At 40.9% G+C, this 26,019-nt stretch overlaps 2 protein-coding genes across 2 annotated transcripts; both read right to left on the bottom strand.

The window, feature by feature from the left end:
* Nucleotides 1–9,228: 9,228 nt before the first annotated feature.
* Nucleotides 9,229–21,960, bottom strand: LOC146699422 (apolipoprotein M-like). The gene is made up of 7 exons (XM_085472342.1): nt 21,729–21,960; nt 21,228–21,367; nt 18,692–18,762; nt 9,910–10,047; nt 9,532–9,627; nt 9,404–9,431; nt 9,229–9,322 (listed from the first exon to the last, which is right to left on the bottom strand). Exons 1-6 carry the CDS (start codon nt 21,840–21,842, stop codon nt 9,418–9,420), a joined length of 573 nt encoding a protein of 190 aa, XP_085328468.1. The 5' UTR covers nt 21,843–21,960; the 3' UTR covers nt 9,229–9,322; nt 9,404–9,417.
* Nucleotides 21,961–24,430: 2,470 nt separating this feature from the next.
* glrx3 (glutaredoxin 3) lies at nt 24,431–26,010 on the bottom strand. Its single transcript, XM_085472341.1, has one exon. It carries the CDS (start codon nt 25,931–25,933, stop codon nt 24,959–24,961), a length of 975 nt encoding a protein of 324 aa, XP_085328467.1. The 5' UTR covers nt 25,934–26,010; the 3' UTR covers nt 24,431–24,958.
* Nucleotides 26,011–26,019: the final 9 nt, after the last annotated feature.

The following is a 26,019-nucleotide window of genomic DNA, read 5'->3' as shown; positions in this document are numbered from 1 at the left end:
TGGACTCTGTTTATCCCGGGGTATTAAGATTTCTCTTGCAGACGTTAAAAGACAAATGACATGAACTTGTCCTTGTTTTTGATATGATGGGTGTAAACATTAGATAGTTATTTTATTGTTTTTTATTTAACAATTATAATATGTTTGTCTGAAACAGGTCTCTCTTTTAAGTGAGACCATGAGTCTCAGTGGGACTACCTGTATAAATAAAGGTTAAATTAAAAAAAAGAAATATTCAGACTTCATTACCTGGAATATGTCAGTTTTTCTTAAATAAAACAGCTCATTTTTATTGTAAGTATATATTTGTAATAGTATACACATAACAGGAAATAAGTGAAAGCATGTTTGTTTTTTTAATCATTTTTCATTTTTGCAGTTTACTTATGAACAAACATAAGAAAGCGGTGAGATGACACTAGCTTTAGTCAAGAATCTGTGCCACTTGTTTGCTTTCATTTATCGCTGTAGATTGGCACAGGCTGTGGAAAAACTGAGACATGAAGATGACTCATGATGTTTTTTTCTCCAAAATGTGCTTCTGTATATTAAAAGAAAACTGAGAGAACATTAAGATGTGTTATTTATAGATAATGATAGTATAGTTTTCTGGTCCAGCCCAACAACTCATTTTATTGGGCTGTAAAGTTGTTGTTTTTTTAATCTATTATTGTTGCTCATCTAGTGTCTCACACAACATTACTTCTTCTTCTGCAGCTTAACCAAAGTCTGGGTTCCTTTTTGGAGGCCCAATGATGTTTTCAAAATTCATCCAAGGTTTCTCATTTTGCTCTTTATATTTAGCTGCCTCAATTTTAGGATATTTAAAAATTGCATGCAGGTCACTGTCAGTTTGGTGTTATTTCTTGCACTGAAACCTGTGGATGTTTTCCAAGGCAGGCATAAACTGTTTCATAAAACTATCCCAAGAGAAATCAAATAAGTACCACCCAAAGGTAGAGTCGCACTCCTGCACTGTTTCTTTGCAGCAGATGGGTACTTAAATGACTGACTACCTCAGGCTGCTGAAGTCCTTCTTTGGAATACGTGTTGATTTGCATCCGACCAGGGAGGGACCTTTCAATGCATCCCTGTCTGATGCAGATTTTTCTCCCTTTCCATCATATGCTTCTCCAGCTCGTTTGAGGAAAGCACCAGTGGCACCAACCAAGCCAACCAAGAGGCAGAACTGCTCATCTCTGGGTCCTTCCCAAGGTCGCCTCATAGTTTGACACCTAAAAGGCAGCAAAGGAGAAACTTAGTCAGATGCTCAAACTAACTCAACCAGAGCTCTCTGAGGCCTCTCTAAAGACCAATCCTCATCTTTCTCTAAGTGGTGTATAGTTATATAACATGCGTTTTTGAGTTGTATTAAGACCTAAGCCCTACATAGCAAAATGAGGCTTCCATTACAATCCCCAATGTAAGAGTATTTTAAATGATTATTATTATTATTTTATGTCAGAGTTTTTAGGGAGACTCCACTCTTTTCAGTGAGTTCCCCGACTTGAAAGTTATTAAAAATCTGCCTGTAGAGATTGGTTTTTGTGTGTGGTTTTTGAATCTTTTTGAAGTTTTATAATTTCCCCTTTTTATATTACTCTCTCTAAGGCTGAGCTCAGACGCTTGTGGAAAGACTTTCCTTTGCACTGCTTGTGTCAGTGATCTTAGTCTTACCACAGCTTGTGGCCATAAATGAGGGTCGGTAGTTTCTGTTTATGTGCTCTGATGTTTCAGCCACTATGTGTTTGAATTTGATAAGTTTCTATTACCATGATGAGCAAATATTCTGAAGTATACAAACTGGCTCACTGAGAACATTCTTCACTTGCTTTGCAGCAAAGTATGGCTTCTTGTGACAAACTGTCATGTTTGTGCTCGCTCAGACTTGGTTTTGGAAAGATTCTGTTTTGCTAAAGAAAAAGTCCAAATCAAACTACAATTTTTGTAAGAATAAGATGTTGTTTTGATAGAATAATATAGCAGCATTTGAAGTGGAAATCCACTTATGAGGATGAGACTCAGCATGAAAACAGTAGTGAAAGTTGCCTTTTGTGAAGACAGCAGTAAGAGATGAGAGCGAGAGGGTCTATTTCCATTTCTGTTTTTGGTTTCATGTTCCATGGGACATCCCCAACCAACCAGTCTGTGTTCTCCTGGATTATTTAAATGTCACAAACTTTCTCCAACCTTATTTCAATTGAGAGCAAACACACACATACAGACACACCTACACATACAACATGAAAAAGAAAAAGTAGTATGTGGGCTACTGGGTGCTGTCCCCACTCAAAACAAGAAAACATTTTCACCATTGCTTCCTATACACCTAGCCTGTAATAGTAAAATGGTAAAACTAACAGGTATGAGTCCTTCTTTCAAAATACCTCCACAATATTTCCCACCAATAGGTCAGTTGTTATGTTCCAACACTACACCACAAAAAAACAAACTCCTTCATTTAGGACTTCACACTTCTGTTTTTGCGGTCCCATAAACCGCAATGCTACACACTGAGGTACATTAATAAAAAAGAACTCTCAAGTATTTGTTCATACATGACATGGTGTATCAATTCAATTCAATTCAATTTTATTTATATAGCGCCAAATCACAACAAAAGTCGCCTCAAGGCGCTTCATAGGTACAGAGAAAAACCCAACAATTATATGACCCCCTATGAGCAAGCACTTTGGCGACAGTGGGAAGGAAAAACTCCCTTTTAACAGGAAGAAACCTCCAGCAGAACCAGGCTCAGGGAGGGGCGGGGCCATCTGCTGCGATCGGTTGGGGTGGGAGAAGGAAGACAGGATAAAGACATGCTGTGGAAGAGAGACAGAGATTAATAACAGATATGATTCAATGCAGAGAGCTCTGTTAACACATAGTGAGTGAGAAAGGTGACTGGAAAGGAAAAACTCAATGCATCATGGGAATCCCCAGCAGCCTACGTCTATTGCAGCATAACTAAGGGAGGATTCAGGGTCACCTGGTCCAGCCCTAACTATATGCTTTAGCAAAAAGGAAAGTTTGAAGCCTAATCTTGAAAGTAGAGATAGTGTCTGTCTCCTGAATCCAAACTGGAAGCTGGTTCCACAGAAGAGGGGCCTGAAAACTGAAGGCTCTGCCTCCCATTCTACTTTTAAATACTCTAGGAACAACAAGTAGGCCTGCAGAGCGAGAGCGAAGTGCTCTAATAGGGTGATATGGTACTACAAGGTCATTAAGATAAGATGGGGCCTGATTATTTAAGACCTTGTATGTGAGGCGTAGGATTTTGAATTCAATTCTGGATTTAACAGGAAGCCAATGAAGGGAAGCCAAAACAGGAGAAATCTGCTCTCTCTTTCTAGTCCCTGTCAGGACTCTTGCTGCAGCATTTTGGATTAGCTGAAGGCTTTTCAGGGAGTTTCTAGGACTTCCTGATAATAACGAATTACAGTCGTCCAGCCTGGAAGTAATAAATGCATGAACTAGTTTTTCAGCGTCACTCTGAGACAGGATATTTCTTCTCTTTTTTTTTTTTCTTCTCCTTTTCTTTGTTTCAATTTGTGTGTCCACATTGCTTGTACATGTATTTAATTTAAAATCTAAATTTGAATAGAATGTAAGTAAATACATTTTGTTAGGTTTTAGCATATTTTACGTGGCACTGGGGATTTTCTTGAACAAGTGTTTTCACTCATACACGCGATCTCATAAATCCTAAACAATCCTAAATATTTAGAAGTAGAGTTTGGAATGTCAGCTCCTACTGTTTAACCCCACTAATGACATGGAGACAAAGAGAAATGCCTCTGCCTGGTTCCAAACATCTGCACTTTTGCCCACATTTAAAATTTCTTCAGCTCTTCAAAAATGAATAAATTAGGACTGTGGAATATTCAGTCTAATTTTTTCCAATGAATATCCGCAGCTTTCCAGGAAATAGGACAGTCAAGGTTCAAATACACATTTCACAACTTCTTTAAATACTTTGCCAGCAGAGACACAAGCAAGCAAGTTATCCAGTAACTCTGAGACAAACCTGAAGAAGATCTTGGAAGACTGTGTGTATAATTTCAGGAATACGCAACTTGTTCTTGGGAAAGTTTACCAAATAACTGAGTAAACCCACTTCCAGGAACATAGACCTCTATGAACTTCTATTTTAAAACGTGCAACTCCATCAGAAACTTTTCTGAATGCCAGGAATGGAGATCGTTACTCAAACCAAGAATTCTTGCCAAAAATCAAATCCTCTCTCAAGTGTTCAGCGTTATGTAAAAAACACGCAGAGCTCCTGGAGAGGTATCTTCCCAACAAAGTATTGTTTTTGGAAAACCTCACTAAACCATAGTGAGGTTACAACTAATTCAAGTATAATGTTGCATAACCTATTATGAAACATTTTTTAAAGCAAGGTCTTTGACTTATGACCTCCATTATATAATTTCCGGACTGCACTGTTGGACATTTCAGTCGTGAAATCTGGTCACAGTAATTTTAATACAATAGTTTTAATAAGCAGTTTCTTCCCCACAAATATTCAGATGTTGTGAGCTAAACAGCTGCAACATGTTTAGGGTGGTGAACTCGAGTATGCGCTCTGATTTGAGGCTTTTTGAGGGGGAACTCGTGTAGCATCTCTGTAGACAGACCCACACGGACTACAGTAGGCGGCCAATGTGAACCCCAGTACTGGTTCATAAAAAACAATGGGTGATGTCATGATGTCCATCTTTCATAAACAGTCTGTAGTTTCAGTGTTAATGTTCAACAGGTTCAGGTGACTGTGGAGTGATTTAAAGTGGTGCTCGGGATTTTATTTGAGTGAGACCATCAAGACCATCAAGATTACGGTCAGCCAGGAGCAGAGGCTTCACTTCCCCATTTCCTTCACTACATCAAAACAGCACCTTTCAATCCTGAGGTGGCCAAGCTGCTAGAGGTGAGAAAACAGCACTCTTAAACTCACACACTACCAGTTAAAAGTTGGGACACACCTTCTCATTTAATGGTTTTTCTTTATTTTCATGACTATTTACATTGTAGATTCTCTTTTTTTTTTTTTTTTAAATGACATCAGAAACAGCAGTATGCGACATTACGTGATGGCAGAGCTTCAGTTCATCCTTTGTCATTTTTTTTTTTTTTTTTTTTTTTTTTTAAATAAATAGGACAGGGGGAATGAATGAGAGAAAGAAAGAAAACCAAAGGGGAGAAGAGACGGTGAGAAGGGGGGGGAAGAGAGAGAAGAAAAAAAAAAGAACTCCTGGGTCACCTGTATGGAGAAAAAAAAACAAACAAACAAAAAAAACAAACAGAGGAGACAGCAAACAACAAAGAGTAACATAATAATAGAGAAAACAAAGCACCATCACAATAAACTAGCTAGTCATAGATATCAATATTTACTAAATAATAAACGATATTGTGCAGCACGCAAGATAGACAGCGCACAGTGTGCTTTGAGGCAGCAGCCAAGAAAGCTTTAGTCCGCGACAGGATATTTCTAACTTTAGAGATGTTGCACAAATGGAAGAACGCAGTCTTACATATTTGTTTAATATGTGAGTTGAAGGACATGTCCTGGTCAAAAATGACTCCAAGGTTCCTCACAGCGTTACTGGAGGCCAAGGTAATGCCATCCAGAGTAAGAATCTGGTTAGATACCATATTTCTAAGATTTTCAGGGCCGAGTACAATAACCTCAGTTTGATCTGAATTAAGAAGCAGAAAGTTAGCGGCCATCCAGGTCTTTATGTCTTTAAGACATTCCTGCAGTTTAACTAATTGGTGTGTGTTATCTGGCTTCATGGACAGATAGAGCTGGGTGTCATCTGCATCGCTACCTGAATGAACCTCAACGATTTGATGGTAGGTGGCTAATAGCTGCTGTCACAAGCCACTACAGCACTGCTTCCAGTTTGATTGCCAGATTGGCAGATTTTGGCACCAAGAAGTAGGGATGGGTACCGGTATCCAGTGCCATTATTATGGCATACCTTTCCAAGGGTACTAGGCGGGCCCAGGTACGTACATTTTTTTTAGAGCAGAGCTACAGATTAAAAATGCCCAAGGTGAAGCGGTCAAAGTCTGGCTGGACTTCACAGCAAAAGATGCAAACTCAGCAGCCTGTAACAAGTGCTTTAAGGTGATACTGTGCAAAGGAGGTAACACCTCGAATCTGATGAAACACCTGGCAACGTATAGCGGGTTTTTTTAAAAAGCCGAGAAATGCACCGTATTTGATAGCTTGCTGCGAGACCTCACTCCAAGCACATCTACTGTGTGGTGCCTGTTACCGGATCCGGAGTTAGCAACATCCTCCAAGAACATGAAGAGTAGAGTCCTGGCCCCTAGCCCTGCCAGTGTAGCAGAAATGATGACGGATGATGATGGTAAATGGCCTGTATTTGTATAGCGCTTTACTACTCCCTAAGGACCCCAAAGCGCTTTACACATCCAGTCACACACTCATTCACGCACACATTCACACATGGCAGCAGCAGCCGTTCTTCTCTGCGTGAGTAGCTTAATGTTGTTCGTGTGTAATTTACGTTGAGTAGGCTAACCACGTTATTACATTAATGCACGTCAGGCGAACTAGCAAACACCGTCGTAGTTACATGTGGCTGTCTTCTTGTTTGATGGCAAATACTCCCTTCATGTTGTATCAACAGAAAAGGCTAACTTGGTTATCATTTTGCAGAAAAAAAAGAGACTGCTAAAAATAAAAACATAAGAGGCTTTTGGAAAAAGTTTGTGTTCTCCATTCTTTAAGCACCGGTTCGAGCACCGTTTAAGCACCGGCACCATTTCAAAAGTACCGGTTTGGCACCGGTATCGGATAAAACCTAAATGATACCCGTCCCTACCAAGAAGGATTATTCACAAGAAGAAAACCTTCAGTGCAGGTGCCATGATTGTTTTCTGTGAATTATCCTCCTGGGAGGGCACATTCCAGAAGATTCACCCTAAGGTCCGACAATGCAATGCTCAGTGAAATGGCAAAAATATGCAAGAGCCACATCTTAGACTCTATAGGTCTGACTTAGTATGTTAGATCAAGTTCATGATATTATCTTTAGAAAAGTTGGCTTGATTGCCCTGAGGAAGCTTCTTCTGACTAAAAAGAACATAGTGGTATATTTTAAGTTTGTAAAATTGCATCTGAACAAACCACAAGATTTCTAGAACAATGTCATTTGGACTGAAACATCAAACATCTCCAAAAAGAAAATGTTTGCTCATAAATCATTGCTCCACATGTGGAGAAAACCAAACACAGGATCTCAATAAACACTTCATACCAAATGGGTAGTACTGTGATGAATGGGTGATGATTTGGCCCAATGGATGGAGTCAGTTTACAGTCAAGCATGGACCTTAGTGTTATAGCGCTAGATGTAAGACCATCTGTCTGACAAACAAAGCTTGGCTGAAACTTTGTTGATCCCAAAAAAATCCGGAAATCTAAAACAAAATGATCTGTATACACAAATGCTGTGTATAAGAGAATGCCCACAAAGCTCAATGAGCTGAAGGAATGTAAAGAAGAGTGGGTAAAAATTTCTCCACAACAATGTGGACACCGGTGAGCCTGGTTCTGCGGAGGTTTCTTCCTGTTGAAAGGGAGTTTTTCCTTCCCACTGTGATCAAAGCGCTTGCTCATAGTGGGTCATACGATTGTTGGGTTTTCCTCAGCAAGTATTTTTGTAGGATCTATCTTACAATACAAAGCACCTTGAGGCAACTTTTGTTGTGGTTTTGAGCTGTATAAATAAAATTGAATTGAACAATGCGAGAGACTTATTATACTCTACTACATCTCATATACTGATGAGGTGTGCTCAGTAACTCACTCAATTCTAGAACCAACCTTTGGTGCCCCCCCCCCCCCCCCCCCCAAAAAAAAAAACAACAACAAAAAAACAAAATACAAAAAAACATTCACTCTGTCTACTGTGTGTCACTACCTATGATGGATTCCCCAAGGCATTTGCAACTGCCTGAATTACTTCAATAACAAGTTACTAAGTGACTGGGTTTTTACAAACACTCATTTCACAATCACACTCCCCTTTGTTTCCCTGAGGAAAGATCAAATACAATGATGGTAGAATTTTGATGACGGCAAAATTACTGTGTGGTATTAAGCAAACTTACTATTCCTTTAATGACTGTGGATGTAATATGCATTGAGTAAAACAATAATAAAGTGGACACAATAATCCTACTGTCACTGTATTTGTGTTTCAGATTCTGATTTAATCTTGATTGTTTATTGTTATTCCTGGTTTTGGTTCTCTTTATTTCTTGTGTTCTTAGTGATTGTAGTCCTTCCTCCTTAGTATTTATGTTAGCCCGTGTTTAGTCTCTGTTCCCACATCTACTCGGTGCTTTTCCCATGTCCCATGTTTCATGCCCAGTCACCCTTGTCCCTATGTTCACCGTGTCTCCCCATTCACTGTGTTAAGCTTCCTTGTCCTGTGTTCAGTGTATTCAATTTTGCTTCCTCCCCGTCTTGTTATCATCATCATCATCATTTAGTTATTTATATAGCACTTTAAAAACACACCTGGTAGATCAAAGTGCTGTACAATACTAATATGCACATAGTAATAAAACCAGACATATCAATAAAATTAAAAATAATGATAAATATCAGTTACCCACAGAGTTAAAAGCCAGAGAATAAAAATAGGGTTTTTTTTATGTCAGATTAATCCCAGCTGTGTTTCCCTCCTGTTTCCATTCTCTTGTTTCTCCCCTGTGTATTTTAGCTCGGTGTTTTCCTCTGCCTGTTGTCATGTCGTACCCTCTCTGTGCTGTATGTTTCCTCCTTGCTCCTGTGTTTGTTTTCTCATCAGCTCTTAGTTTTCTAGTTTCTTTGATTTCTAGTTTCTGGTCTCCTGAGTTCCTACTGAGCTCCCGGTTATCATGTTTTCTTTCTTGTATCTTGTTTTGTTTCTACATCCTGCCTGCCACAGCACAACCTTGACACCTACTTTACAACTTTTGTGAACAGCTCATTCTGCTCAAAAGCATCATGGAAATCACCCAGTTTTTTTCTGCAGAGACGTACTGTGAGGCAGGCCCCCTTCTGTGTAGAGCTTTGATAGATGTTGTTTCATTTTAACAATAAAGATCACTGTGTTTTTTGTGATGTTTTCTGATGCACCGTAACTTGATATACTTATAAATTTAAAAATGGAAAAGCAAATCACATGAGGGAGACAGGACTTAGGTGTTTTGGTTTTAATTGGTTAACAATTACTCAAGAAAAAAAGAAAGAAATATTCTTGTAATTGAGGATGCCAGTGGATCCAACAGTAACCTGTAAAAACCAAGAACATTTTAACAGTCATACATACATAGACACATACATATGAAAAATGTATATGCTGCATGTGCTCACCGTAATCTTGATAACTACGTGCAAAACTCTGTAAATACAGGTATAACTTTAGAGGTCGACAAATACTATTGCATTCAAGCACAAACAAATTTATTTGAGTGGTTAGAGATAATATCTAAACCGCTCACCTTTCTCTTGACGTGGTGTGACGTTCGCCTGCATGTCATGACAGGCTGCATTTTTCAGAAATGTTGCCACGATGTCAGAGCTATTACTGCTGCGAGCTTGAAAGAAAAATAGTTACCGAAAAGTAAGTTAGTCAAGAAAGTTTAGTGTGTGCATTCAGCAGAAAGCTGGAATTGTGTCAAACATTTAAAATAACCAAAGGTTTAAATTTTTATTGTAATTTTTGTCATCTTTAAGATTGGTTCTCTAGTGCAGCGGTTAACACACTTACAGTAATCACTTGGCTGACTTAATATTTCTGACATTTGATTCAAGCACAATGCTTCATTTTGTTTAATCATTTATTTGCATTTAACTTCTAATTCTTTAAAATAGCTTACAATACAGCATGTGTCTATGCAGGGAGTCTTCCGTTCCTTTCTCCTTGTCTAGTGGAGGCTCTATTTCCTGGAAAATGATGCATTCGGAGCATTCGGCCCACTTGCCACTCCATAGTAGGTTCTTGCGCTGTGGCCTTCCTGTAGTAAAATCACAGAAAAGAGCAAAGCAGATAATGACTGTGATATCAATTTTCTCTTCTAATGAAACTTCTAATCAAACTTTAGCTTTAAATAGGGTCTCCGTGTAAAAATCTAAATTTAAGAAGCAGAATTCTGTCAGTTTTGAGCTAAAGTGCTGCAGAAAATGCTACTTCAATGGATCAAATAAACAGAATTCTACAGTGGAAATTGGGCCCTGGGTACATTAAAGCATAGAAAAACAGGGTGACGGGGCTGGTCAGTTAGAAAAGCTAAATCTGAATTTAGTTATCTTGTCAACTCTAATAAGAAATTACTGATTTGTCATTAAAGAAATTGTCAAAATCCTAAATCACAAGAACATGGCTGTGACCTAAGGTGGAATAAAATAGTGCATTCAGTAGAGTCCCATTGTGGTTTCCCATTTAATGTGGTATTATAAAAATAGTCCATAACAGGTGGCAGAAATTTTCACTTGTCCCTATAATGTGGCAGGGTTGATTTTTAAACTTTACAGTCATTTCAGGTGCTGAATGTGGGACTTTCTGCCTTTATGCTGTTGCTAACCACTTTTTTGTGATGTAGACTCAATTCACCATCAAATAAAAGGACCAGCACATTTTTAAAGTCATTTCTGGGGCACTGTAGTTATTTGCAGTGTTTATGTTCACTGTCAATTTATTTGTATAGCATGACGTGTTACAGCAAAGGGGATTCACAGGGACGAGAACATAAAATTCTCTTTTGGGCTGATAAATACAATACTCTGGAAAGATATTCATCCCATTCCTGGTGTCTTTTCTTTTTGCTTTTTTTGCACATGCAGTTTTATTTAGATCAAAGAAACTATAAATTTTTATGGGCATAGACAGCACGAGTTAAACACTGAGAAGAAGCTGTTTATTTTTGCTGTTTTAAAACTAAAAGAAAATGATGACTGACTTTCACACTTTTTGACCAGCTTCGTGTGGATGGGTCAAGACTTTTTTTTGTAATTTATGTGTTACAATGAAAACTGTCAATTATATGTGTTTGAAGTAATTACAAGTAATTTATAGAAAACCTTGGTTTCTTTTGCATTACTATCAGACTCGAAGGGCCTATAAATCAAATTCTGAACAGTTCATTCCTATCTGAGGTCTTGTCTGAACTGTTGCCCTAAAATTGAACCCTGAGGAATGTAAGGCTATTGAGGTGAGACAAACGAGTCCTTCCCTCACGAAACAAGCAAAAAAATGAAACAAAAAAACCACCGATTGCAAATACATGCTGCAAATCCCTGTGACATCAGATATGCAAACCCACAGTCTGTTGAACAGGATACTGTTGGTGAAATGGTCACAAATATTTTCCCTTTTAACGGGTAAATACATCACAGAAGCCAGGGGGTTTGTGCTGATATTAATCACTTTGCTCCTAAAACATGAAACAATCTTTCACAGAAGTGACTTTCACCTTACAGCTCAGTGAACTTTACACTTGTCCTACATTGTTAGGTTCTTTAAAAAAAAAAAAAGGTTATGGTTTGGGTTCAAATTCAGCGGAATACAAGTGGTAGACATGAGCTTCTTCCAAATCACGTTTGGGCTCACTCTTTGAGACGGGTCATTTGTGGGAGTCTGGTTAGAGCTGCTGCTCTACCACATCCAAAGGAGTCAGCTGAGGTGGTTCTGGCCTACTGATCACCACTTAGGTGTTGTGCTTCAAGCATGTCTCAGTCAGAGTCACAGTGACTTTATTTATCCCCAAGGGGCAATTAAGATAGATACTTTGCCAACCGCACATACAATACACAAACATCACATTAGGGAGACAGGTCAGGCTAGCAATGGACGGTCGACCGCACGAGCAGCGACCCGATCCGAAACAATGGAAAGTGCACAACACGATGAAAGACAAACGAACTCCCCCCAGACTGAGCTCCAACGGGGAGATCAGTTTAATAAAAAAACACCTCAGCACATGACACATGAATCATCACATCTCACAACATAGAAGACATAAGCTTTGAAGGCGTTTGGAGGGGGTGGGGGTGGGGGGGTGAGTGTAGGTCTCTGTCAGTGTACATGCGTATGTGTGCGTGTGTCCGTGTTCAGCTGAGAGAAAGTGTCCCTTCACTCAGTTAGGCAAAAGTCAACAATCTTCGGTCGACGCGGGTGGCCTGGACTGAGGGAGAGGGAGAAAGTGTGACCACCTCCATCAAGAGCCAGGAAAGAAAAAAAAAAAAAAAGAAATGTCTGACCAGGAGGAGATCCCCTGTGGGTGTATGAAATGATCATTTGAGGCTGATGTTACGGCCCCTGGCCTTGGAGGAAGTGGGCCGGCCTCCCTGTAGGGAAACCCAAGTGTGCCAGGACCTACAGACGATTGGCTGGCTGTTGACCTGTGATGCTCCAGGGACCAATGAGTGACTGATTGTACCCACCTGTGACTACAAAAGGCTGAAGAACTTTCATTCAGTGGACACTGCTTTGGACTGAATGTGCAGGTTGTCCCTCAAGCTTCTGTCTTTGTACCATGTTTGTTGAACTCTGTTTAAGGTGTGGAATTTTGCCTGAATAGCCTTCAGTCGTATTCCTGCCTGTGAGGCTAGACCTAATTTGTACCTGTACACGAGAAAGTTATTTTGTGTTGGCCAATTGCCTAGTGGTTTGCTATCAGTTTTCAGTTCTGACTTTTTTTGTAATAAACCTTTTTCTTAAACTGATTCCCTCCGTGGTGGCCTCATTTATGTTACCTTCCCTGTTGCCTAGCAGAGCCGGGACATAATGGGATAATTAAAGAAAATCTTGGTGTACCAGGATAATGAACAAACATTAAAGTCCACTTTACAACAAGTGTTATTACCCAGATCTACCAATGGCCACAGCTGCTTTGGGGAAATACAGGGTTTAGTGGTATGCCCAAGGAGATTTCAACAATTGAAGGAGCCTAAACATCTGACCTACTGCTGCTTCAACAACTGTGTCACCAAATGATGTGACACATAATGAAAAACAACTTGTGAAGAAATGAAAACTAGGTCAGTGCAGCTGTTAAAAGTTATTTAACATGATATGCCACAGTGCCACAGTAGGTGGTTAGATAGGCACACATTTTGCCACTTTTAAAGGGCAAAAAAGTCCAGCTGTAAAGGCAGGAAGTAGTTGATGATGATAGTAATCATTTTGGTACCATAGTCGCAGATTACCACCCACATCATTATACTTGTTGTCATGGTCCTGGGTCATTCTGACCCAGTATTCTTTGTTTCCTTGTGTTTCTGTAGACTGTGAAGTTCATTTGTTGTTTTTGGAGTTATTCTATCGGTCCTAAGTTGTTTAGTTTAGTTTATCATCATGTCTGTGCTCTCCCTCGTGCTCCTCAGTGTTTTTCTCTTCCCCTCTGGTCTGCGTCTTTGTGTATTTCCTGTGTTATTGTGAAGGTCTGGTCTCGTCATGTCTGATTACTCCCAGCTGTGCTCTCCTTCTGTGTCTCATTCCCACGTTATCACCTATGTGTATTTAAGCCTTGTATTTGCCTCTGTTAGTTGCTGGTTCTTCTGTGATGTCTCCCCGGGTCTCCCCGTGTTCCGCTGCATGTTATCTTGTGAGTTTTGGCTTCAGTTTCATGTGTTTAGGTTTTCCCAGTTTAGTTATTTCTTGGTTCCTGTCCTCCCCATCTCCACTTAAATAAACTCACTCCTCATCCCAACCTCTGCCTGAACATCTGCCGACACAGCAGTGACACTTTTTTAGGTTTGTTTTTTTGAGTTGGCCACTGCATGACAGCAAACTCCACACTTTCCAAACAGTTAGCGCACACAGGCCTAAACAGAGGCGCTCATGGTCAAAGTGCAAACTGACTCTAACCGTAGAAAAACATTTAAAATATGAAACAAAAGCAGATTCTAATCTGCGAACACATGTATGAGCTCTTCCAATCAATCATTACACAATGGACAACAAAATACAGTCCTCAGTGCAAATCAGTGCACCATTGCTCGTCATTGTAGCCAGTTGTCAACTTTCTACATAGCCTGGACCAAATCTGTCTTCTGGCAATGAACTGGATGCAGAATCAGAAATGCTTTGATTCAGAAATGGGCAATATGCTGGGAGGAACTGCATCATCATACGAGGGTGTACTGCAAACCGTTTATTGACAAGGTGAGAGTGGTGCAACACCACATTCTCCAAAATAATTACAAGATTGGCATGACCGGCCTCAACAGCCGTCTCTCCTCAGGTGGGATCAGCTTCTCACAAAGTGCGTTCAGGAATGTTATGAGGCGCTCGGTGTTGTACGGGCCAATAGTGGGGATATGGCATAGGACACCATCACTGGGGATGGCAGCACGCACGGTTATGTTGGCGCCCCTCTGTCCTGAAACGGTGAAAGTGGGGCTGTACCCAGTGGGGTTCTTTCCACATCTCCTCTTTTACAACATAAATGGAGACACGATGTGCCCCCAACTTCAAGCCCCATTATTCTCTCAGTAAAAAAGGACAAACTTACAATGAAAGGTGTCTCCAGTTGACTCTAACTGTATGATATGACAAGGCATTACAGTATAGTAATATTTCCACATATTTTCATCTGGCCTCCTTCACAGCATCAGAGTTCCTTTGAGATGGAACTGCTGCTTCATTTCCACATGGTTACTTCTTAGGACGCGGTCAGTGGTGGTCAGGCTTATGGCATTGTTTGTAACGACCATGTTCACAACATGCAGAGGATGGCAGCCTTTGGATTCTATAAAGATGTATAGTAAGTTGTAATGGGAATGAGGAAACAGTTACACAAAGTATATCACTGAAGATATCTCTGTATATACTGCACAGCAATCTGTTCTCCAGTCAAAAAATTCTGACAACGAATGCAGCAGTGTTTCTGTCTAGAACAAGCTGTACTCTTTGTCCAGCCTCTAAGTAAAAGGCCATGATTGATAACATGATCAACAACAGCTGCCCAAATTTCTTCTGAAACTTGGGCCTTTCCAACTACACCTGCACCCCTCTACCTCTTACTCTCACTCTCATTTGCCTCAGACCGCCTCCATCCGTGCTGGTAAAGAACAACACAGACGTGCCACCTTTTAAGTCCTGCAGACTGAAGATTATTGTGATGGCTCTTGGCGAAGGCGGTCACACTTTTCTCCTGCTCTCCCTTATCTTCCCTGCTTAGCTTCTTATGTCTTTGTCTTGTCTCGTGTTTTTACTTTTCCCTGAAACACTCTCTCACAGTCTGTTTCTAAAACCTAAAAGAGAATTATGGATTTGATCAACTGGTCCCTGAATGCTATTGACACCCTTTTCTCAACGAGAAGTCCGAGTGTCCTGGAGGTACTTTCCCTGCCGGATACACGATGGACGGGTGGCAGACATGGAGGGTCGTGTGCCTGGCGGGACTGTCGATCGAGGACGCTGAAGATATCAACCTATTCGGAACCATGATAACAGGGTTCTTGCTGATCGGAGCTGGCTTGGCCCTGGCTTATCGGAGAATTAAGAAAGCGGAACCGGCTGTTCAAACCCCCCCAAGGCTGCTCGCTGGGATTGAAACGATGGGACGAGGTGCAACTTCGCAGAATGGGCTCACTGAGTGCAGCATGGATAAGACCTTGGAGAAGCTTACGGCTGTTGTGAATACTCAGAATAAATTGGATCACATCTTGGAGCAGCTCACTGCGGTCGTGAGTTCTCAGAATCTGCTCTTTGAGCACAAGAATGACAAGACCACGGAGCGCAAGTTTGATAACATCATGGAGAAGCTCGCGGCTCTCCAACAGGAGATGGAGAGACCAGTGTCAGACTGTTAAGAACAGCTTGAAATTCTCATGAGTTGTTTGCACTAAAGAAAAATCACCATCATAATGTGGCTATCCCTTTGGTGCCAGCTGTGGTCTCAAGGCTGGAGCCGAACAAAAACTCCCTAAAAATGACTGTGTTTAGACTGTTCTTCCCACTCCATGCAAGGCCACCTGGGTTGGCTGGCAGTCTGTTTACTTAGCCTGGCAGGGCGAGGGACAATGTCTCAGCTGAACTATGGACATGCACACACATACACTTACACTGATAAGCACTCACTCATCCCTCCTCCCCTTCCAAACGCCTTCGACGCTTCGACATTTATGTGCTTTCTGTGAGAAGGAGTTTTTTTGTTTCCTGGTCTCATGCTGTCCTCCCAGAAGCCCAGCATGAGCAGAGGTCTCTTTTTTTCCTCTTGTACTTTCCCATTGTAGTGCACATTTCAGTGTTTTTCTGTAATGCAACCGTTCTCTGACTTGTATCCCCATGTGATGTCTGTGTTGTGTGTGTAAGGTCGGGGGGTGGGTTCATTCCACTGCAGGGCAACCTGCCACTGCATGTGGCGAATAAAATTTGAACTTGAACTTGAACTTGGAGTGTCAAACAGGTGCCTTAGGGGTTTCATACATATTTCTGTTTGGTTACTACAGCTAAAACAGTGGGGTTTGGACTACGTGAATCACATCTGTAATAACTGTTTTGCAGTCTGGTGGGAAAATGTGTCAATTCAGTGAAAAAATTGTTAACATACTTGCTCTGCTGAGATAGTGATGTTAAAAACTGAATGGATCCCAGTTTTTTTAGGCAGGTCAATGCAATCAAGAAAAACTGTAATATTTTAGAATGAGATCGAGTTGTTTGATACTTTAATCCACTTAACCCAGTATTCTCAAACATCTGCATTAGGTAACAGAGTTAAGACGGACTTTTGCGAGATCTTGCAAAAATCCGTCTTAATTTTTTTTTCTCCCGTGTCCCCTGCGGGGCTCCGTACAAACGTAAGGAGTGTAAAACTATGTGTCAAATTTTAGTGGGACTGTAAGAAGTTCTGCATTTGCAGGAGCAAAATTTGACAGTTGGCTGGTATGATACGCATTCTGTGTACTGAATTGTTCTTTGCGTGTGTTTGTGTGTGTGTGTGTGTGTGTGTGTGTGTGTGTGTGTGTTTGTGTGTGTGTGTGTGTGTGTGTGTGTGTGTGTGTGTGTGTGTGTGTGTGTGTGTTCATGTTAGATAAGCAAAGCTGTGACACAGTGAGTGAACTGTGTAGCTGGGTCATTGATCGTTATGGTGATAGCACAGTCAGGAGTGTGCAGAGCATTACTGCACGCTGCTATCTGTTTTGATCTAACTTTTGAATTTTCAAGTTGACTTGACGTCTGTGTTATCTTTTACTATAAACTTTCTACAAAACAAGACTAATGATTGACGGCTAAATTTGAATATCAGTAATTTAATTTGCAAAACGTAATAAATGTACTTTTGTCTGTCTAAAGTAAAGCAATTATATCAACACAGATTTAATTGAGAATTTCAAATAATGAAAATGTGTTTGCGTATTCATCTAAAACATTTATCCATCCATCCATCTTCTCCCATTTATCTGGGGCCAGGTTGCAGGGGCAGCAGCCTAAGCAGAGAAGCCCAGACGTCCCTCTCCCCAGCCACCTCTTCCAGCTTGTCCAGTGGAACACCGAGGCGTTCCCAGGCGTCTGCCCCGGGGCCTCCTCCTGGTGGGACATGCCCTGGAGACCTCACTCAGGAGGTGCTTAGAGGCATCCTTGTCAGATGCCCGAACCACTTCAAGTGGCTCCTTTCGAAATGAAGGACCAGCAGCTCTACTCTGAGCTCCTCCCGGATGGCCGAACTGCTCACCCTATCTCAATCACCCTTCCAAGGAAGCCCATTTCCGCCGCTTGTATCCGTGATCTCGTTCTTTCGGTTACTACCCACAGCTCGTGACCACAGGTGAGGGTAGGGACCTAGATTGGCCAGTAAATTGAGAGCTTTGCTTTTACACTCAGCTCTCTCTTCATCACAACAGACCAATATAGCGTCCAGATCACTGCAGCTGCAGCACCAATCCGTCTGTCAATCTCCCGCTCCCTTCTCCCGTCACTCCTGAACAAGACCATGAGACACTTAAACTTCTCCACTTGGGGCAAGAACTTGTCCCTGACCCAAGTGGGCACTCCACCCTTTTCCGGCTGAGGACCATGGCCTCAGATTTGGAGGTGCTGATTCCAAAGCGAGCTGGAGGCCATCACCCGATGAAGCCAACAGAACCACATCATTCACAAAAAGCCGAGATGAGATCCTGAGACCACCGAAGTGAAAGCCTTCTGCCACTTGGCTACGCCTAGAAATTCTGTCCATAAAAGTTACGAACAGAATTTGTGACAAAGGGCAGCCCTGGCAGGACCCATCACCCACCGGGAACGAGTCTGACTTATTGCTGGCTATGTGGACCAAGCTCTTGCAACAGTTGTATAAGGATCGAATGACCCGTAGCAATGAGCCAAACACCATTAAAATTAGAAAAGTTAGAAAAAAATTTGTTTTCTTTAACTTCATCAACAGTTCTGCCGGTGTTTTCTTCTTGCCTGCACTGACATTTTTAAGAAATACTTAGAAAGGGTAATAGAAAGGGTTTCCCCAAACAGATAACAACAGGACTCTGGGAAGCTGCTGCATAGTTTGTTGCTGTATTTGTTGTCAGTTTGTTTATTCTTTTTTATTTATGAGCACAAAGTTATCATCTTAAAAATCTAACTTACTTTGACCTGTGGAAACCCATATTTACTGTGTGTATGTGTGTATTATAAGCGTCTGTGTAAGTAGATGGTGCTGCAGATACCTTCCAGTTCCAAATCATTGCTCTCAAGATTTATATGATAGGTCCAGGTCTGCTTTATGCAGTTATCCCCCCTGAAAAACAGTGAACATGGCAATTTTTATAAATGCAAGTGAAACATAGAAGAAAGACTTTCGTTTCATTCTGAAACATGCACTGACGACTGTTACATTTTCTACACATCACTTCCCTAATTCTAGTATCTATTTGTGCTTGTGGGGTTTCTTGTTTCTGTTAATTTCTCCTGTTCTGACCATTCCATTAAGCAGTTTCACGCACGTGTTTATCCATTTCGTCAAACTCCAAAATCAGGAACACTCCACTGGAACATTTCTATTTTTTAACTAACTTGAAAGTAAGTAAAGTTTATTTCACTGTAATCAGAATCACAAAGCGCTGAACAACAATTACAATGCAATATAAACAAAGAACCATATTAAAAACAGAATTTAAGGTTAAAAACAGATAACAAAAGAATCTCAGCAGAAGGTTGGATTAGAGAAAGACTCCACAGAGTCAGCTAAACAGAACTACAGTGGTAAACTGTTTCAGAGCCTCGGTGCCACAGACTGAAAAGCTCTGTCCCCCTTAGTCTTTAGCCTTGGATGAGGGACAGCTAATAAAGTTCGAGGTTGTGAGATAGCAACCAGCAGTGTGTTTGAGGAAAAAGTTGAGATAAATAGTCTGGAGTTTGTCTATTTGCTTATCTGTATGTAAGTGTGAGGATTTTAAAACTCCTGAAATCAAGTGGGAGCTGATGTAAAGGAAATAAAATAGGGGTAATGTGAGCTTGCTTCCCAGAATGTGTCAGGAGTCTGGCTGCAGCATTCTGAATTGCAGGTGTCACAGAGGTGATTTTTCTATGCCCGTAAAGAGGGCATTACAATAATCTAAGTGCAATGACACAAGTGAATGAACAGTTGTTGCATTTCAGAGGAGGAAACTATAGCTCACAGCTTAGAAATGTTCTGTGCTGTTAAGCTGACGTGCTTTTTCGGGATACGATTTTATTAAATAATTGTGTGCATCACATGTTTCAACTTGCTTTGATGCAGGTGATTTCACAATTTCACAGGTGATTTCATTTAGCTTCAATGTCCAGAGCAGGGGTGGGCAACTCCAGGCCTCGAGTGCTGGTGTCCTGCAGGTTTTAGATCTCACCCTGGGTCAATACACCTGAATCAAATGATTAGTTCATTACCAGGCCTCTGGAGAACTTTAAGACATGTTGAGGAGGTCATTTAGCCTTTAAATCAGCTGTGTTGGATCAAGGACATCTAAAACCTGCAGGACACCGGCACTCGAGGCCTGGAGTTGCCCACCCCTGGTCCAGAGAATATCATTGAAGTGGGTTATTTATGCTTTTCATTATTTGCATTCATATACACTCACAGGCCACTTTATTGAGTATAGCATGATTTTATTGTGCTGGACCCCTTTTTACCTTCAGAGCTGCCTTAATTCTTTGTGGCATAGATGAGTCCTCAGAGACTTTGGTCCATAGTGACACAATAGCATCACAATTGCTGCAGATTTATTTACATCCCAAAGGTGCTGTGTTGGATTGAGATTTGGTAATTTTGTGAAAGGCCACTAGACTGCAGCGAACTCATCATCATCATGTTCACTAAACCAGTTTGAGCTGATCTGAGCTCAAACACAGTGTGCTATCCTGAGGCCTTCCCCAAACCACAGCCTCAATTCACCCTCTTCAGCTTTTCTGCCATTACCTACTAGAAACACTGTCAAACCTAAATGTTGTCTGCAGTAACTGAGACTCATCAGACCTCAACATCTTTCCAGTTTTCTATTACCCAGTTTTTGTGAGCTTGAATTTTAAACTTAGCTTCACATTCAGAAATTCTCTTCTGCATACCCTTTGAGTTTTGCAAGAACATTTCATTTTTTCCCTTACATCGAGTTATTTTATTATTATTATTATTATTATTATTATTTGTGAAAAAAGAAAACTGGCATACTGTACTTGCGGGGATCAACAGTCACTTATGGGGACAAAATGCTCGTCCCCATGAAGACATTTTCAGACTCAAAATGTGGTTTTAATGTCAGGGTTACAATTAGGTTATGGTTAGGTTTAGGCTAAGGTATAGGGTTAGGGGTTCATTTGTAATGGTTAGGGTATGCAGTTATGGAAAGCATTATGTCAATGAGATGTCCCAACAAAGTTATCCAATCCAATTTTATTTATGAAGCACTTTAAAATACCCAGCACAGGACCAAAGTGCTGTGCAGAAAATAAGTTGAAAAAAATAGAATAACAGAAAACAGGAAAAATAAATAAATAAAACACATAATACATAAAAATTAAAACAGCGCTATATTAAAAAAGAAAACAACATAAAACAGCATAGAATCAACTAAAAACAACTAAAATAAAATGAAAAAATAAAAACCAACATCTCATGTGGTGTCAAAGGCCAGAAAGAAATGAAAGATTTGAAAGTGTGTGTGTGTGTGTGTGTGTGTGTGTGTGTGTGTGTGTGTGTGTGTGTGTGTGTGCTTGAACTTGCTGCCTCACATGCGCATGTGTCCAGTCAGCAGCAGTGTGTCGTTTGCTCTTTCCTCCATGGTGAAGACAATGTTGTCCAGCACTCTGAACTTCTGGATGTCCGCCTCTCTGTGACTGACTGCAGCTTTAAAGTACCATGTCCCCAGATGCTGCAACAGACACACACAGAGTGTGACATGACAGTGCGGGGTAGCAGTAACTGTATGAGAACGAAAGCTATTTAAAATAGCCCACGTCAGAAGACCACTTATGGAAAGACCAGAGGGAGTAGGAAGTGCATCTTTGTGGTTGTACTTAATATTTATCTCGGTAAATCTCTCTGCAGTTGTAGTAAGTGTGAAATACCAATCCTGTACAGATAAGATGCACTTAACCAGAACATTATGCAATAAGGTCAACAGTAAATCCCGTCGTACTGAGGTTATTATAAAAAAAACCCTCAGACCAGTGAGGGAAGTGCCTTTGGTATTTTCATAAATCTAAACCTCTACCTTTGATTTTTACTCTCACCTTCTGCCGGTCGATCGCGTTCACAGACAGCATCTCAGGCTCCAAGCAGGGAACGATGGTCTGATACAACAAAGTGTACAAAGACAGAACAAGAGAGAAGACTTCTTTTAACATAGCTGCAGTCTAAGTCAACACTTTGTAGTAATCCTGATCAAAATGCCCAGAAACTCCCAGGATTGTCTCTGAATGTGTGCAATACTCCAACAGACCACTTTATCAGTGTGGGTGGAGGTAAATGATTAATCTGCACAGCAGCATTACCCCTGAACTTTAAAGGTAAATAATAGGTTGGAAATGGGATGTTTGCATCCATGAACATAAAACTTCAGCGTCAGGATAAAATACATTTATAGGAAACTGAGACATTTATTCTCACAGGTATTCTTACTCATCCAACACTTTCTGAAAGGAATAAACTCGCTAAAAACTCACCATCACTGACTCATCATCATATGTAGGAGGTGTTTGTGGCTATTTCTAAACTGGAACCAACCAAATTTTCTCACGAACATAACAAACAACAACCCCAAGTTTTAACTTTGTTTGTGTTCATCCTGCCCCGCGTCCCACACCTTCTGTCAACACACACACACACACACACTAGGAATCATTAACTTCCTGTTTCGTCTTCCCATACTAGGTTTGGGAGAACTAAATTACTGAATTATTAAGAATCACACACGGCTCTCTCAATCAGGTTTGCTTCTGATTTAAAAAAAAAAAAAGTCAAGAAAACAATTGTATCAAAAAACAAAGAATATTTAGTTTAAGGCTATTAACAAAACAATAATCAATAAATAACAAAACTAAGCAAACATTCCCTGTAAATGACCAGTTTTAAAGACTATGAATAATTGTCAAAATATTTTGAACAGCTAATTGAATAACTGACCTTTTCATGTCTCATGTATGAAGAAGTCTCTGCTGTGTGTTCATTTGAATTCTGCTTAGAGCTGTGTTCCACACCTGCTTCCACAAGGTGGAGTTGTTACACCTAATTAACTTTCTCCAGATAATTCACACTTCAAAGTAAATAAGGAAAGTTTTTTTCCTACATCAAAAATCACATCACATTAGTTTCATTTCAATTTGGGTTTTTTTTGCATACGGTTACATAATTGTGATCAAATTATGTTGTTTCCTACAATAAAGTGATGATAAACTATAATGAGTAGAGTATAAAAACAAGTCAGTTAAACTTCTGGTCAGTTTGGGGAATTTTTAATCGGGTTCAGCCGCTTTGGTGTTAATGAAATAAATGCAGGTGCACTAGAGGGAAAACAATGAGAAAGCCCCAAAACAGGATTGGTTTTAAGGGTGGAGGACATTTCTCCCTCTGCATCTTTTCTGACTGTTTTTACACTAGTCTAGCTTTTGGCTAGGGTCACTGTCACTACTGGTAGCAGGAGGCAATACAAGGATCCTACAGAGTTGTAAGTTAATAAGTACACTAATGCAGTGGGCTCTGGGTTCTTCCTGGAGCACAACAATGCCCAACCACTTGTTGCAAGAGTATGTAGGCAGCTCCTGGTGGATGAAAGAACTGATACCATTGACTGGGCCCCACACTCACCTGACCTAAGTCAACAGAACACCTCTGGGACATTATCTATCTGACGCTGCCAGGTAAAGCTAATATTATGAGACTTACGATGTAGAAAAACTGATTTTTATGTATTTGTTTTCAAGTGTGAATTATCTGGAGAAAGTTAATTAGGTGTAACAACTCCACCTTGTGGAAGCAGGTGTGTAACACAGCTCTAACTCAATTTCAAAATAACACACATGAACCTCAGTGATAGACTGTCGTTCCTGCTGTGTAGATAACCAACCTGATTTGTTTTCTAAATTGAGATTTGATGCATTTTTAAAGTTTCATTTTATAACCAGTATATTTAGACATGCTTCAAAAAAGTTTTGACATCGAAATAAAAGAATAATATTGTGCAATGGTGAAAAAAAATAAACTGGGGGAAAAAAGGTGAGATGTTCACTGAAGCTGAGCAGTAAATACAGGGAAGGCTTCTCCACATTGACAATAGGTCAAAGTTCATGTACTTATAAAATACCCCACATACTGAGTGATGTTTTTCTTGGGGATTAAATACATATTTCACTCAATAAAACTATTATATAGTGTGTTTTTTCTGGACTTTTGATTAATTATTTGGGCTCTTTCCATTAAAATGAAACTGAATTTTGGTCTCTAAGCTTGTGAGTCTGAGGCTTATACAAGAAATGTTGCACAGTTAAGCTGTACTAAGAAGTGGGAAAATGTCCTTTACCCAAACAAAAAGAAATCCTCCTGAATAAAAAAAGGTCCATAAGGGATTAGTGTCAGAGGCCAGCTTAAAGCCAGCGTGCATGATGGTGTTGTTTCACGTCAATGAAAAACCATGTAGAAACCTAGATCCATCCCTGAAACTGTGTTGTAAACAAAGGATTTGTGTAAGTGGTAATTTTCTTCTACCCCTCAGGAGAATCACATATATTTAGCCAGACTTTGTTAGTTCTATTACCTCGCTGTCAAATCTTGCGCTTCAATGTAGCTGCTTCATTGTTACAGGGCGGCTCGTCTCTTATTGTATCGTCTCCTCTACTGAGTAAATAAATAATCTACAACAGTTGTCTCCTCAGTTTCCTAATGCTTACAGGGTGAATAGATTGAATGCTTACAGATTAAACAATAAGAGAAAAAACACTTTAAATTGTTTTAATTTTTAATCGTAATCTTACTGACAAACACGCATAGCTTGTTAACAGAGTGATCCTTGCACAGAGCTTAAAAACAGCTTGGAGGAGAATGTGCAGACAGGACGGTGTGAACAGTGAGCAGCTGGCCTGGGTAGGAAAATAAAAGTTTATATAACGTACTGAAGCGTGAGGCTGTCAACACTGGAAGGAAAGCTATAATCCCAAAAAATGCAGATATTGTGAACTAACGTCATTAGTTTTCCAAGAATCAGACAGCAAGAAGTATTTACTTAAGTGAATTTCTAGTAGCCCAACTTTCCAGTAATGACCATTACCAGAAAGGAAAACAGATGTAAATTCTTACTGTTGACAGCAGTTTCATTTCTGTCTGTAATTATAGTGAATCTATCCCCCTGCTACAATACAATTAGTTACTAGAGAAAATTTTGACCCTTCTGCAGGGTTACTGGAGCTAATCTGGATATGTGCAGCAGCTTCTTGTTCCCTCCCTCAGATGGCCAATGCAGATCCATCTACTACTCTCCTTTCAGGACTGATACCAGCTCTCCACTCTCCTTCAGCTCCTTGACAATGTCCAAACCACCGATAAGCTCTCCTTTCACGTAGAGCTGAGGGTAGGTTGGCCAGTTAGAGTAAGTCTTGAGCCCCTGCCGCACTTCTTCATCCTGCAGGATATCAAAGGTGTCATAATCCACCCCAGTACCGTTCAAGAGCTCCAGTAACTGCCTGCTGAAGCCACATCTGGCAGCCTCTTTCTTGCCCTTCATGAACAGCATGACTGGACTCTGATTGATGATGGTCTTCAGTCGGTGCTCTAAGGTGACAGCCTTCGGGCAGGTGTTCTCCAGCTCTCCGGACTCAGCCAGTTCCTTCACTATGTCCAGTCCTCCCACCAGCTCCCCGTTCGCATACAGCTGGGGGTAGGTGGGCCAGTTGGAGTAGGTCTTCAGCCCCTGTCGGACCTCCTCATCGGACAGGATGTCGAAGCTGCTGAACTGGATTTTGTGCTCTTTCAGCAGCGCCACTATCTGTCGGCTGAATCCGCAGCGGGGCTCCTGGGGTGACCCCTTCATGAAGAGCATGCAGGGGGCGGCGTTAAGCAGCTTCTTCAGCCGCTGGTTCAGATCTGCGCCGCTGCCCTCAGCGGCTCCACCGGGACCCTCGCTCACCGCGAAGCGCTGCACTTTCTTAGTCAGTTCCGGAGCGTGGGCCCCGTCCAGACTGTCCACTTTCTCTCCCCCCTTGAAAAAAAGGAAAGTGGGGACGGAGGAAATTTCATACTTCTCCGACACCTCCGGGACCGCTTCCGCCTCCAGCTTCACGAACGTAGTGTGCGCATGTTCTTTGGCTAGTTCGGCCATCACCTCGTTCATTTGGCCACACTGAGGAGCCCACGCCGCTTGGAAATGCACCACGGTCAGGCATTTTCCAGCTTTGGCTAAGAAATCTTCAAACTGCTGTTGGGTAGTCGCCTCCACGAGATTCGCCATTTTTCTTTCCTTTCACCCTCTGCACGCGCAGTGGTTCCGGTGCCGCCTAGACGTCATATCCGCGTAGCCTGGCAGTTTCTGGCAAG

Source organism: Copadichromis virginalis, linkage group LG11 (assembly GCF_057382275.1).
Source record: "Copadichromis virginalis isolate Kocher_CV1m ecotype Utaka linkage group LG11, C_Virginalis_male_GT1.1, whole genome shotgun sequence".
Lineage (NCBI taxonomy): Eukaryota > Metazoa > Chordata > Actinopteri > Cichliformes > Cichlidae > Copadichromis > Copadichromis virginalis.
Note: the sequence above shows the minus strand (reverse complement) of the source record. Positions and strands in the feature narration are given on the sequence as shown.

Coding starts and splice junctions, on each gene's coding strand:
- LOC146699422 (XM_085472342.1), bottom strand. CDS start 21,842: ATGTTAAAAGAAGTCTTCTCTCTTGTTCTGTCTTTGTACACTTTGTTG. Junction 21,368..21,728: donor ACGCGATCGACCGGCAGAAG/GTGAGAGTAAAA, acceptor TGTCTGTTGCAG/CATCTGGGGACATGGTACTT. Junction 9,628..9,909: donor GCATAGACACATGCTGTATT/GTAAGCTATTTT, acceptor TTTTCTTTCAAG/CTCGCAGCAGTAATAGCTCT.
- glrx3 (XM_085472341.1), bottom strand. CDS start 25,933: ATGGCGAATCTCGTGGAGGCGACTACCCAACAGCAGTTTGAAGATTTC.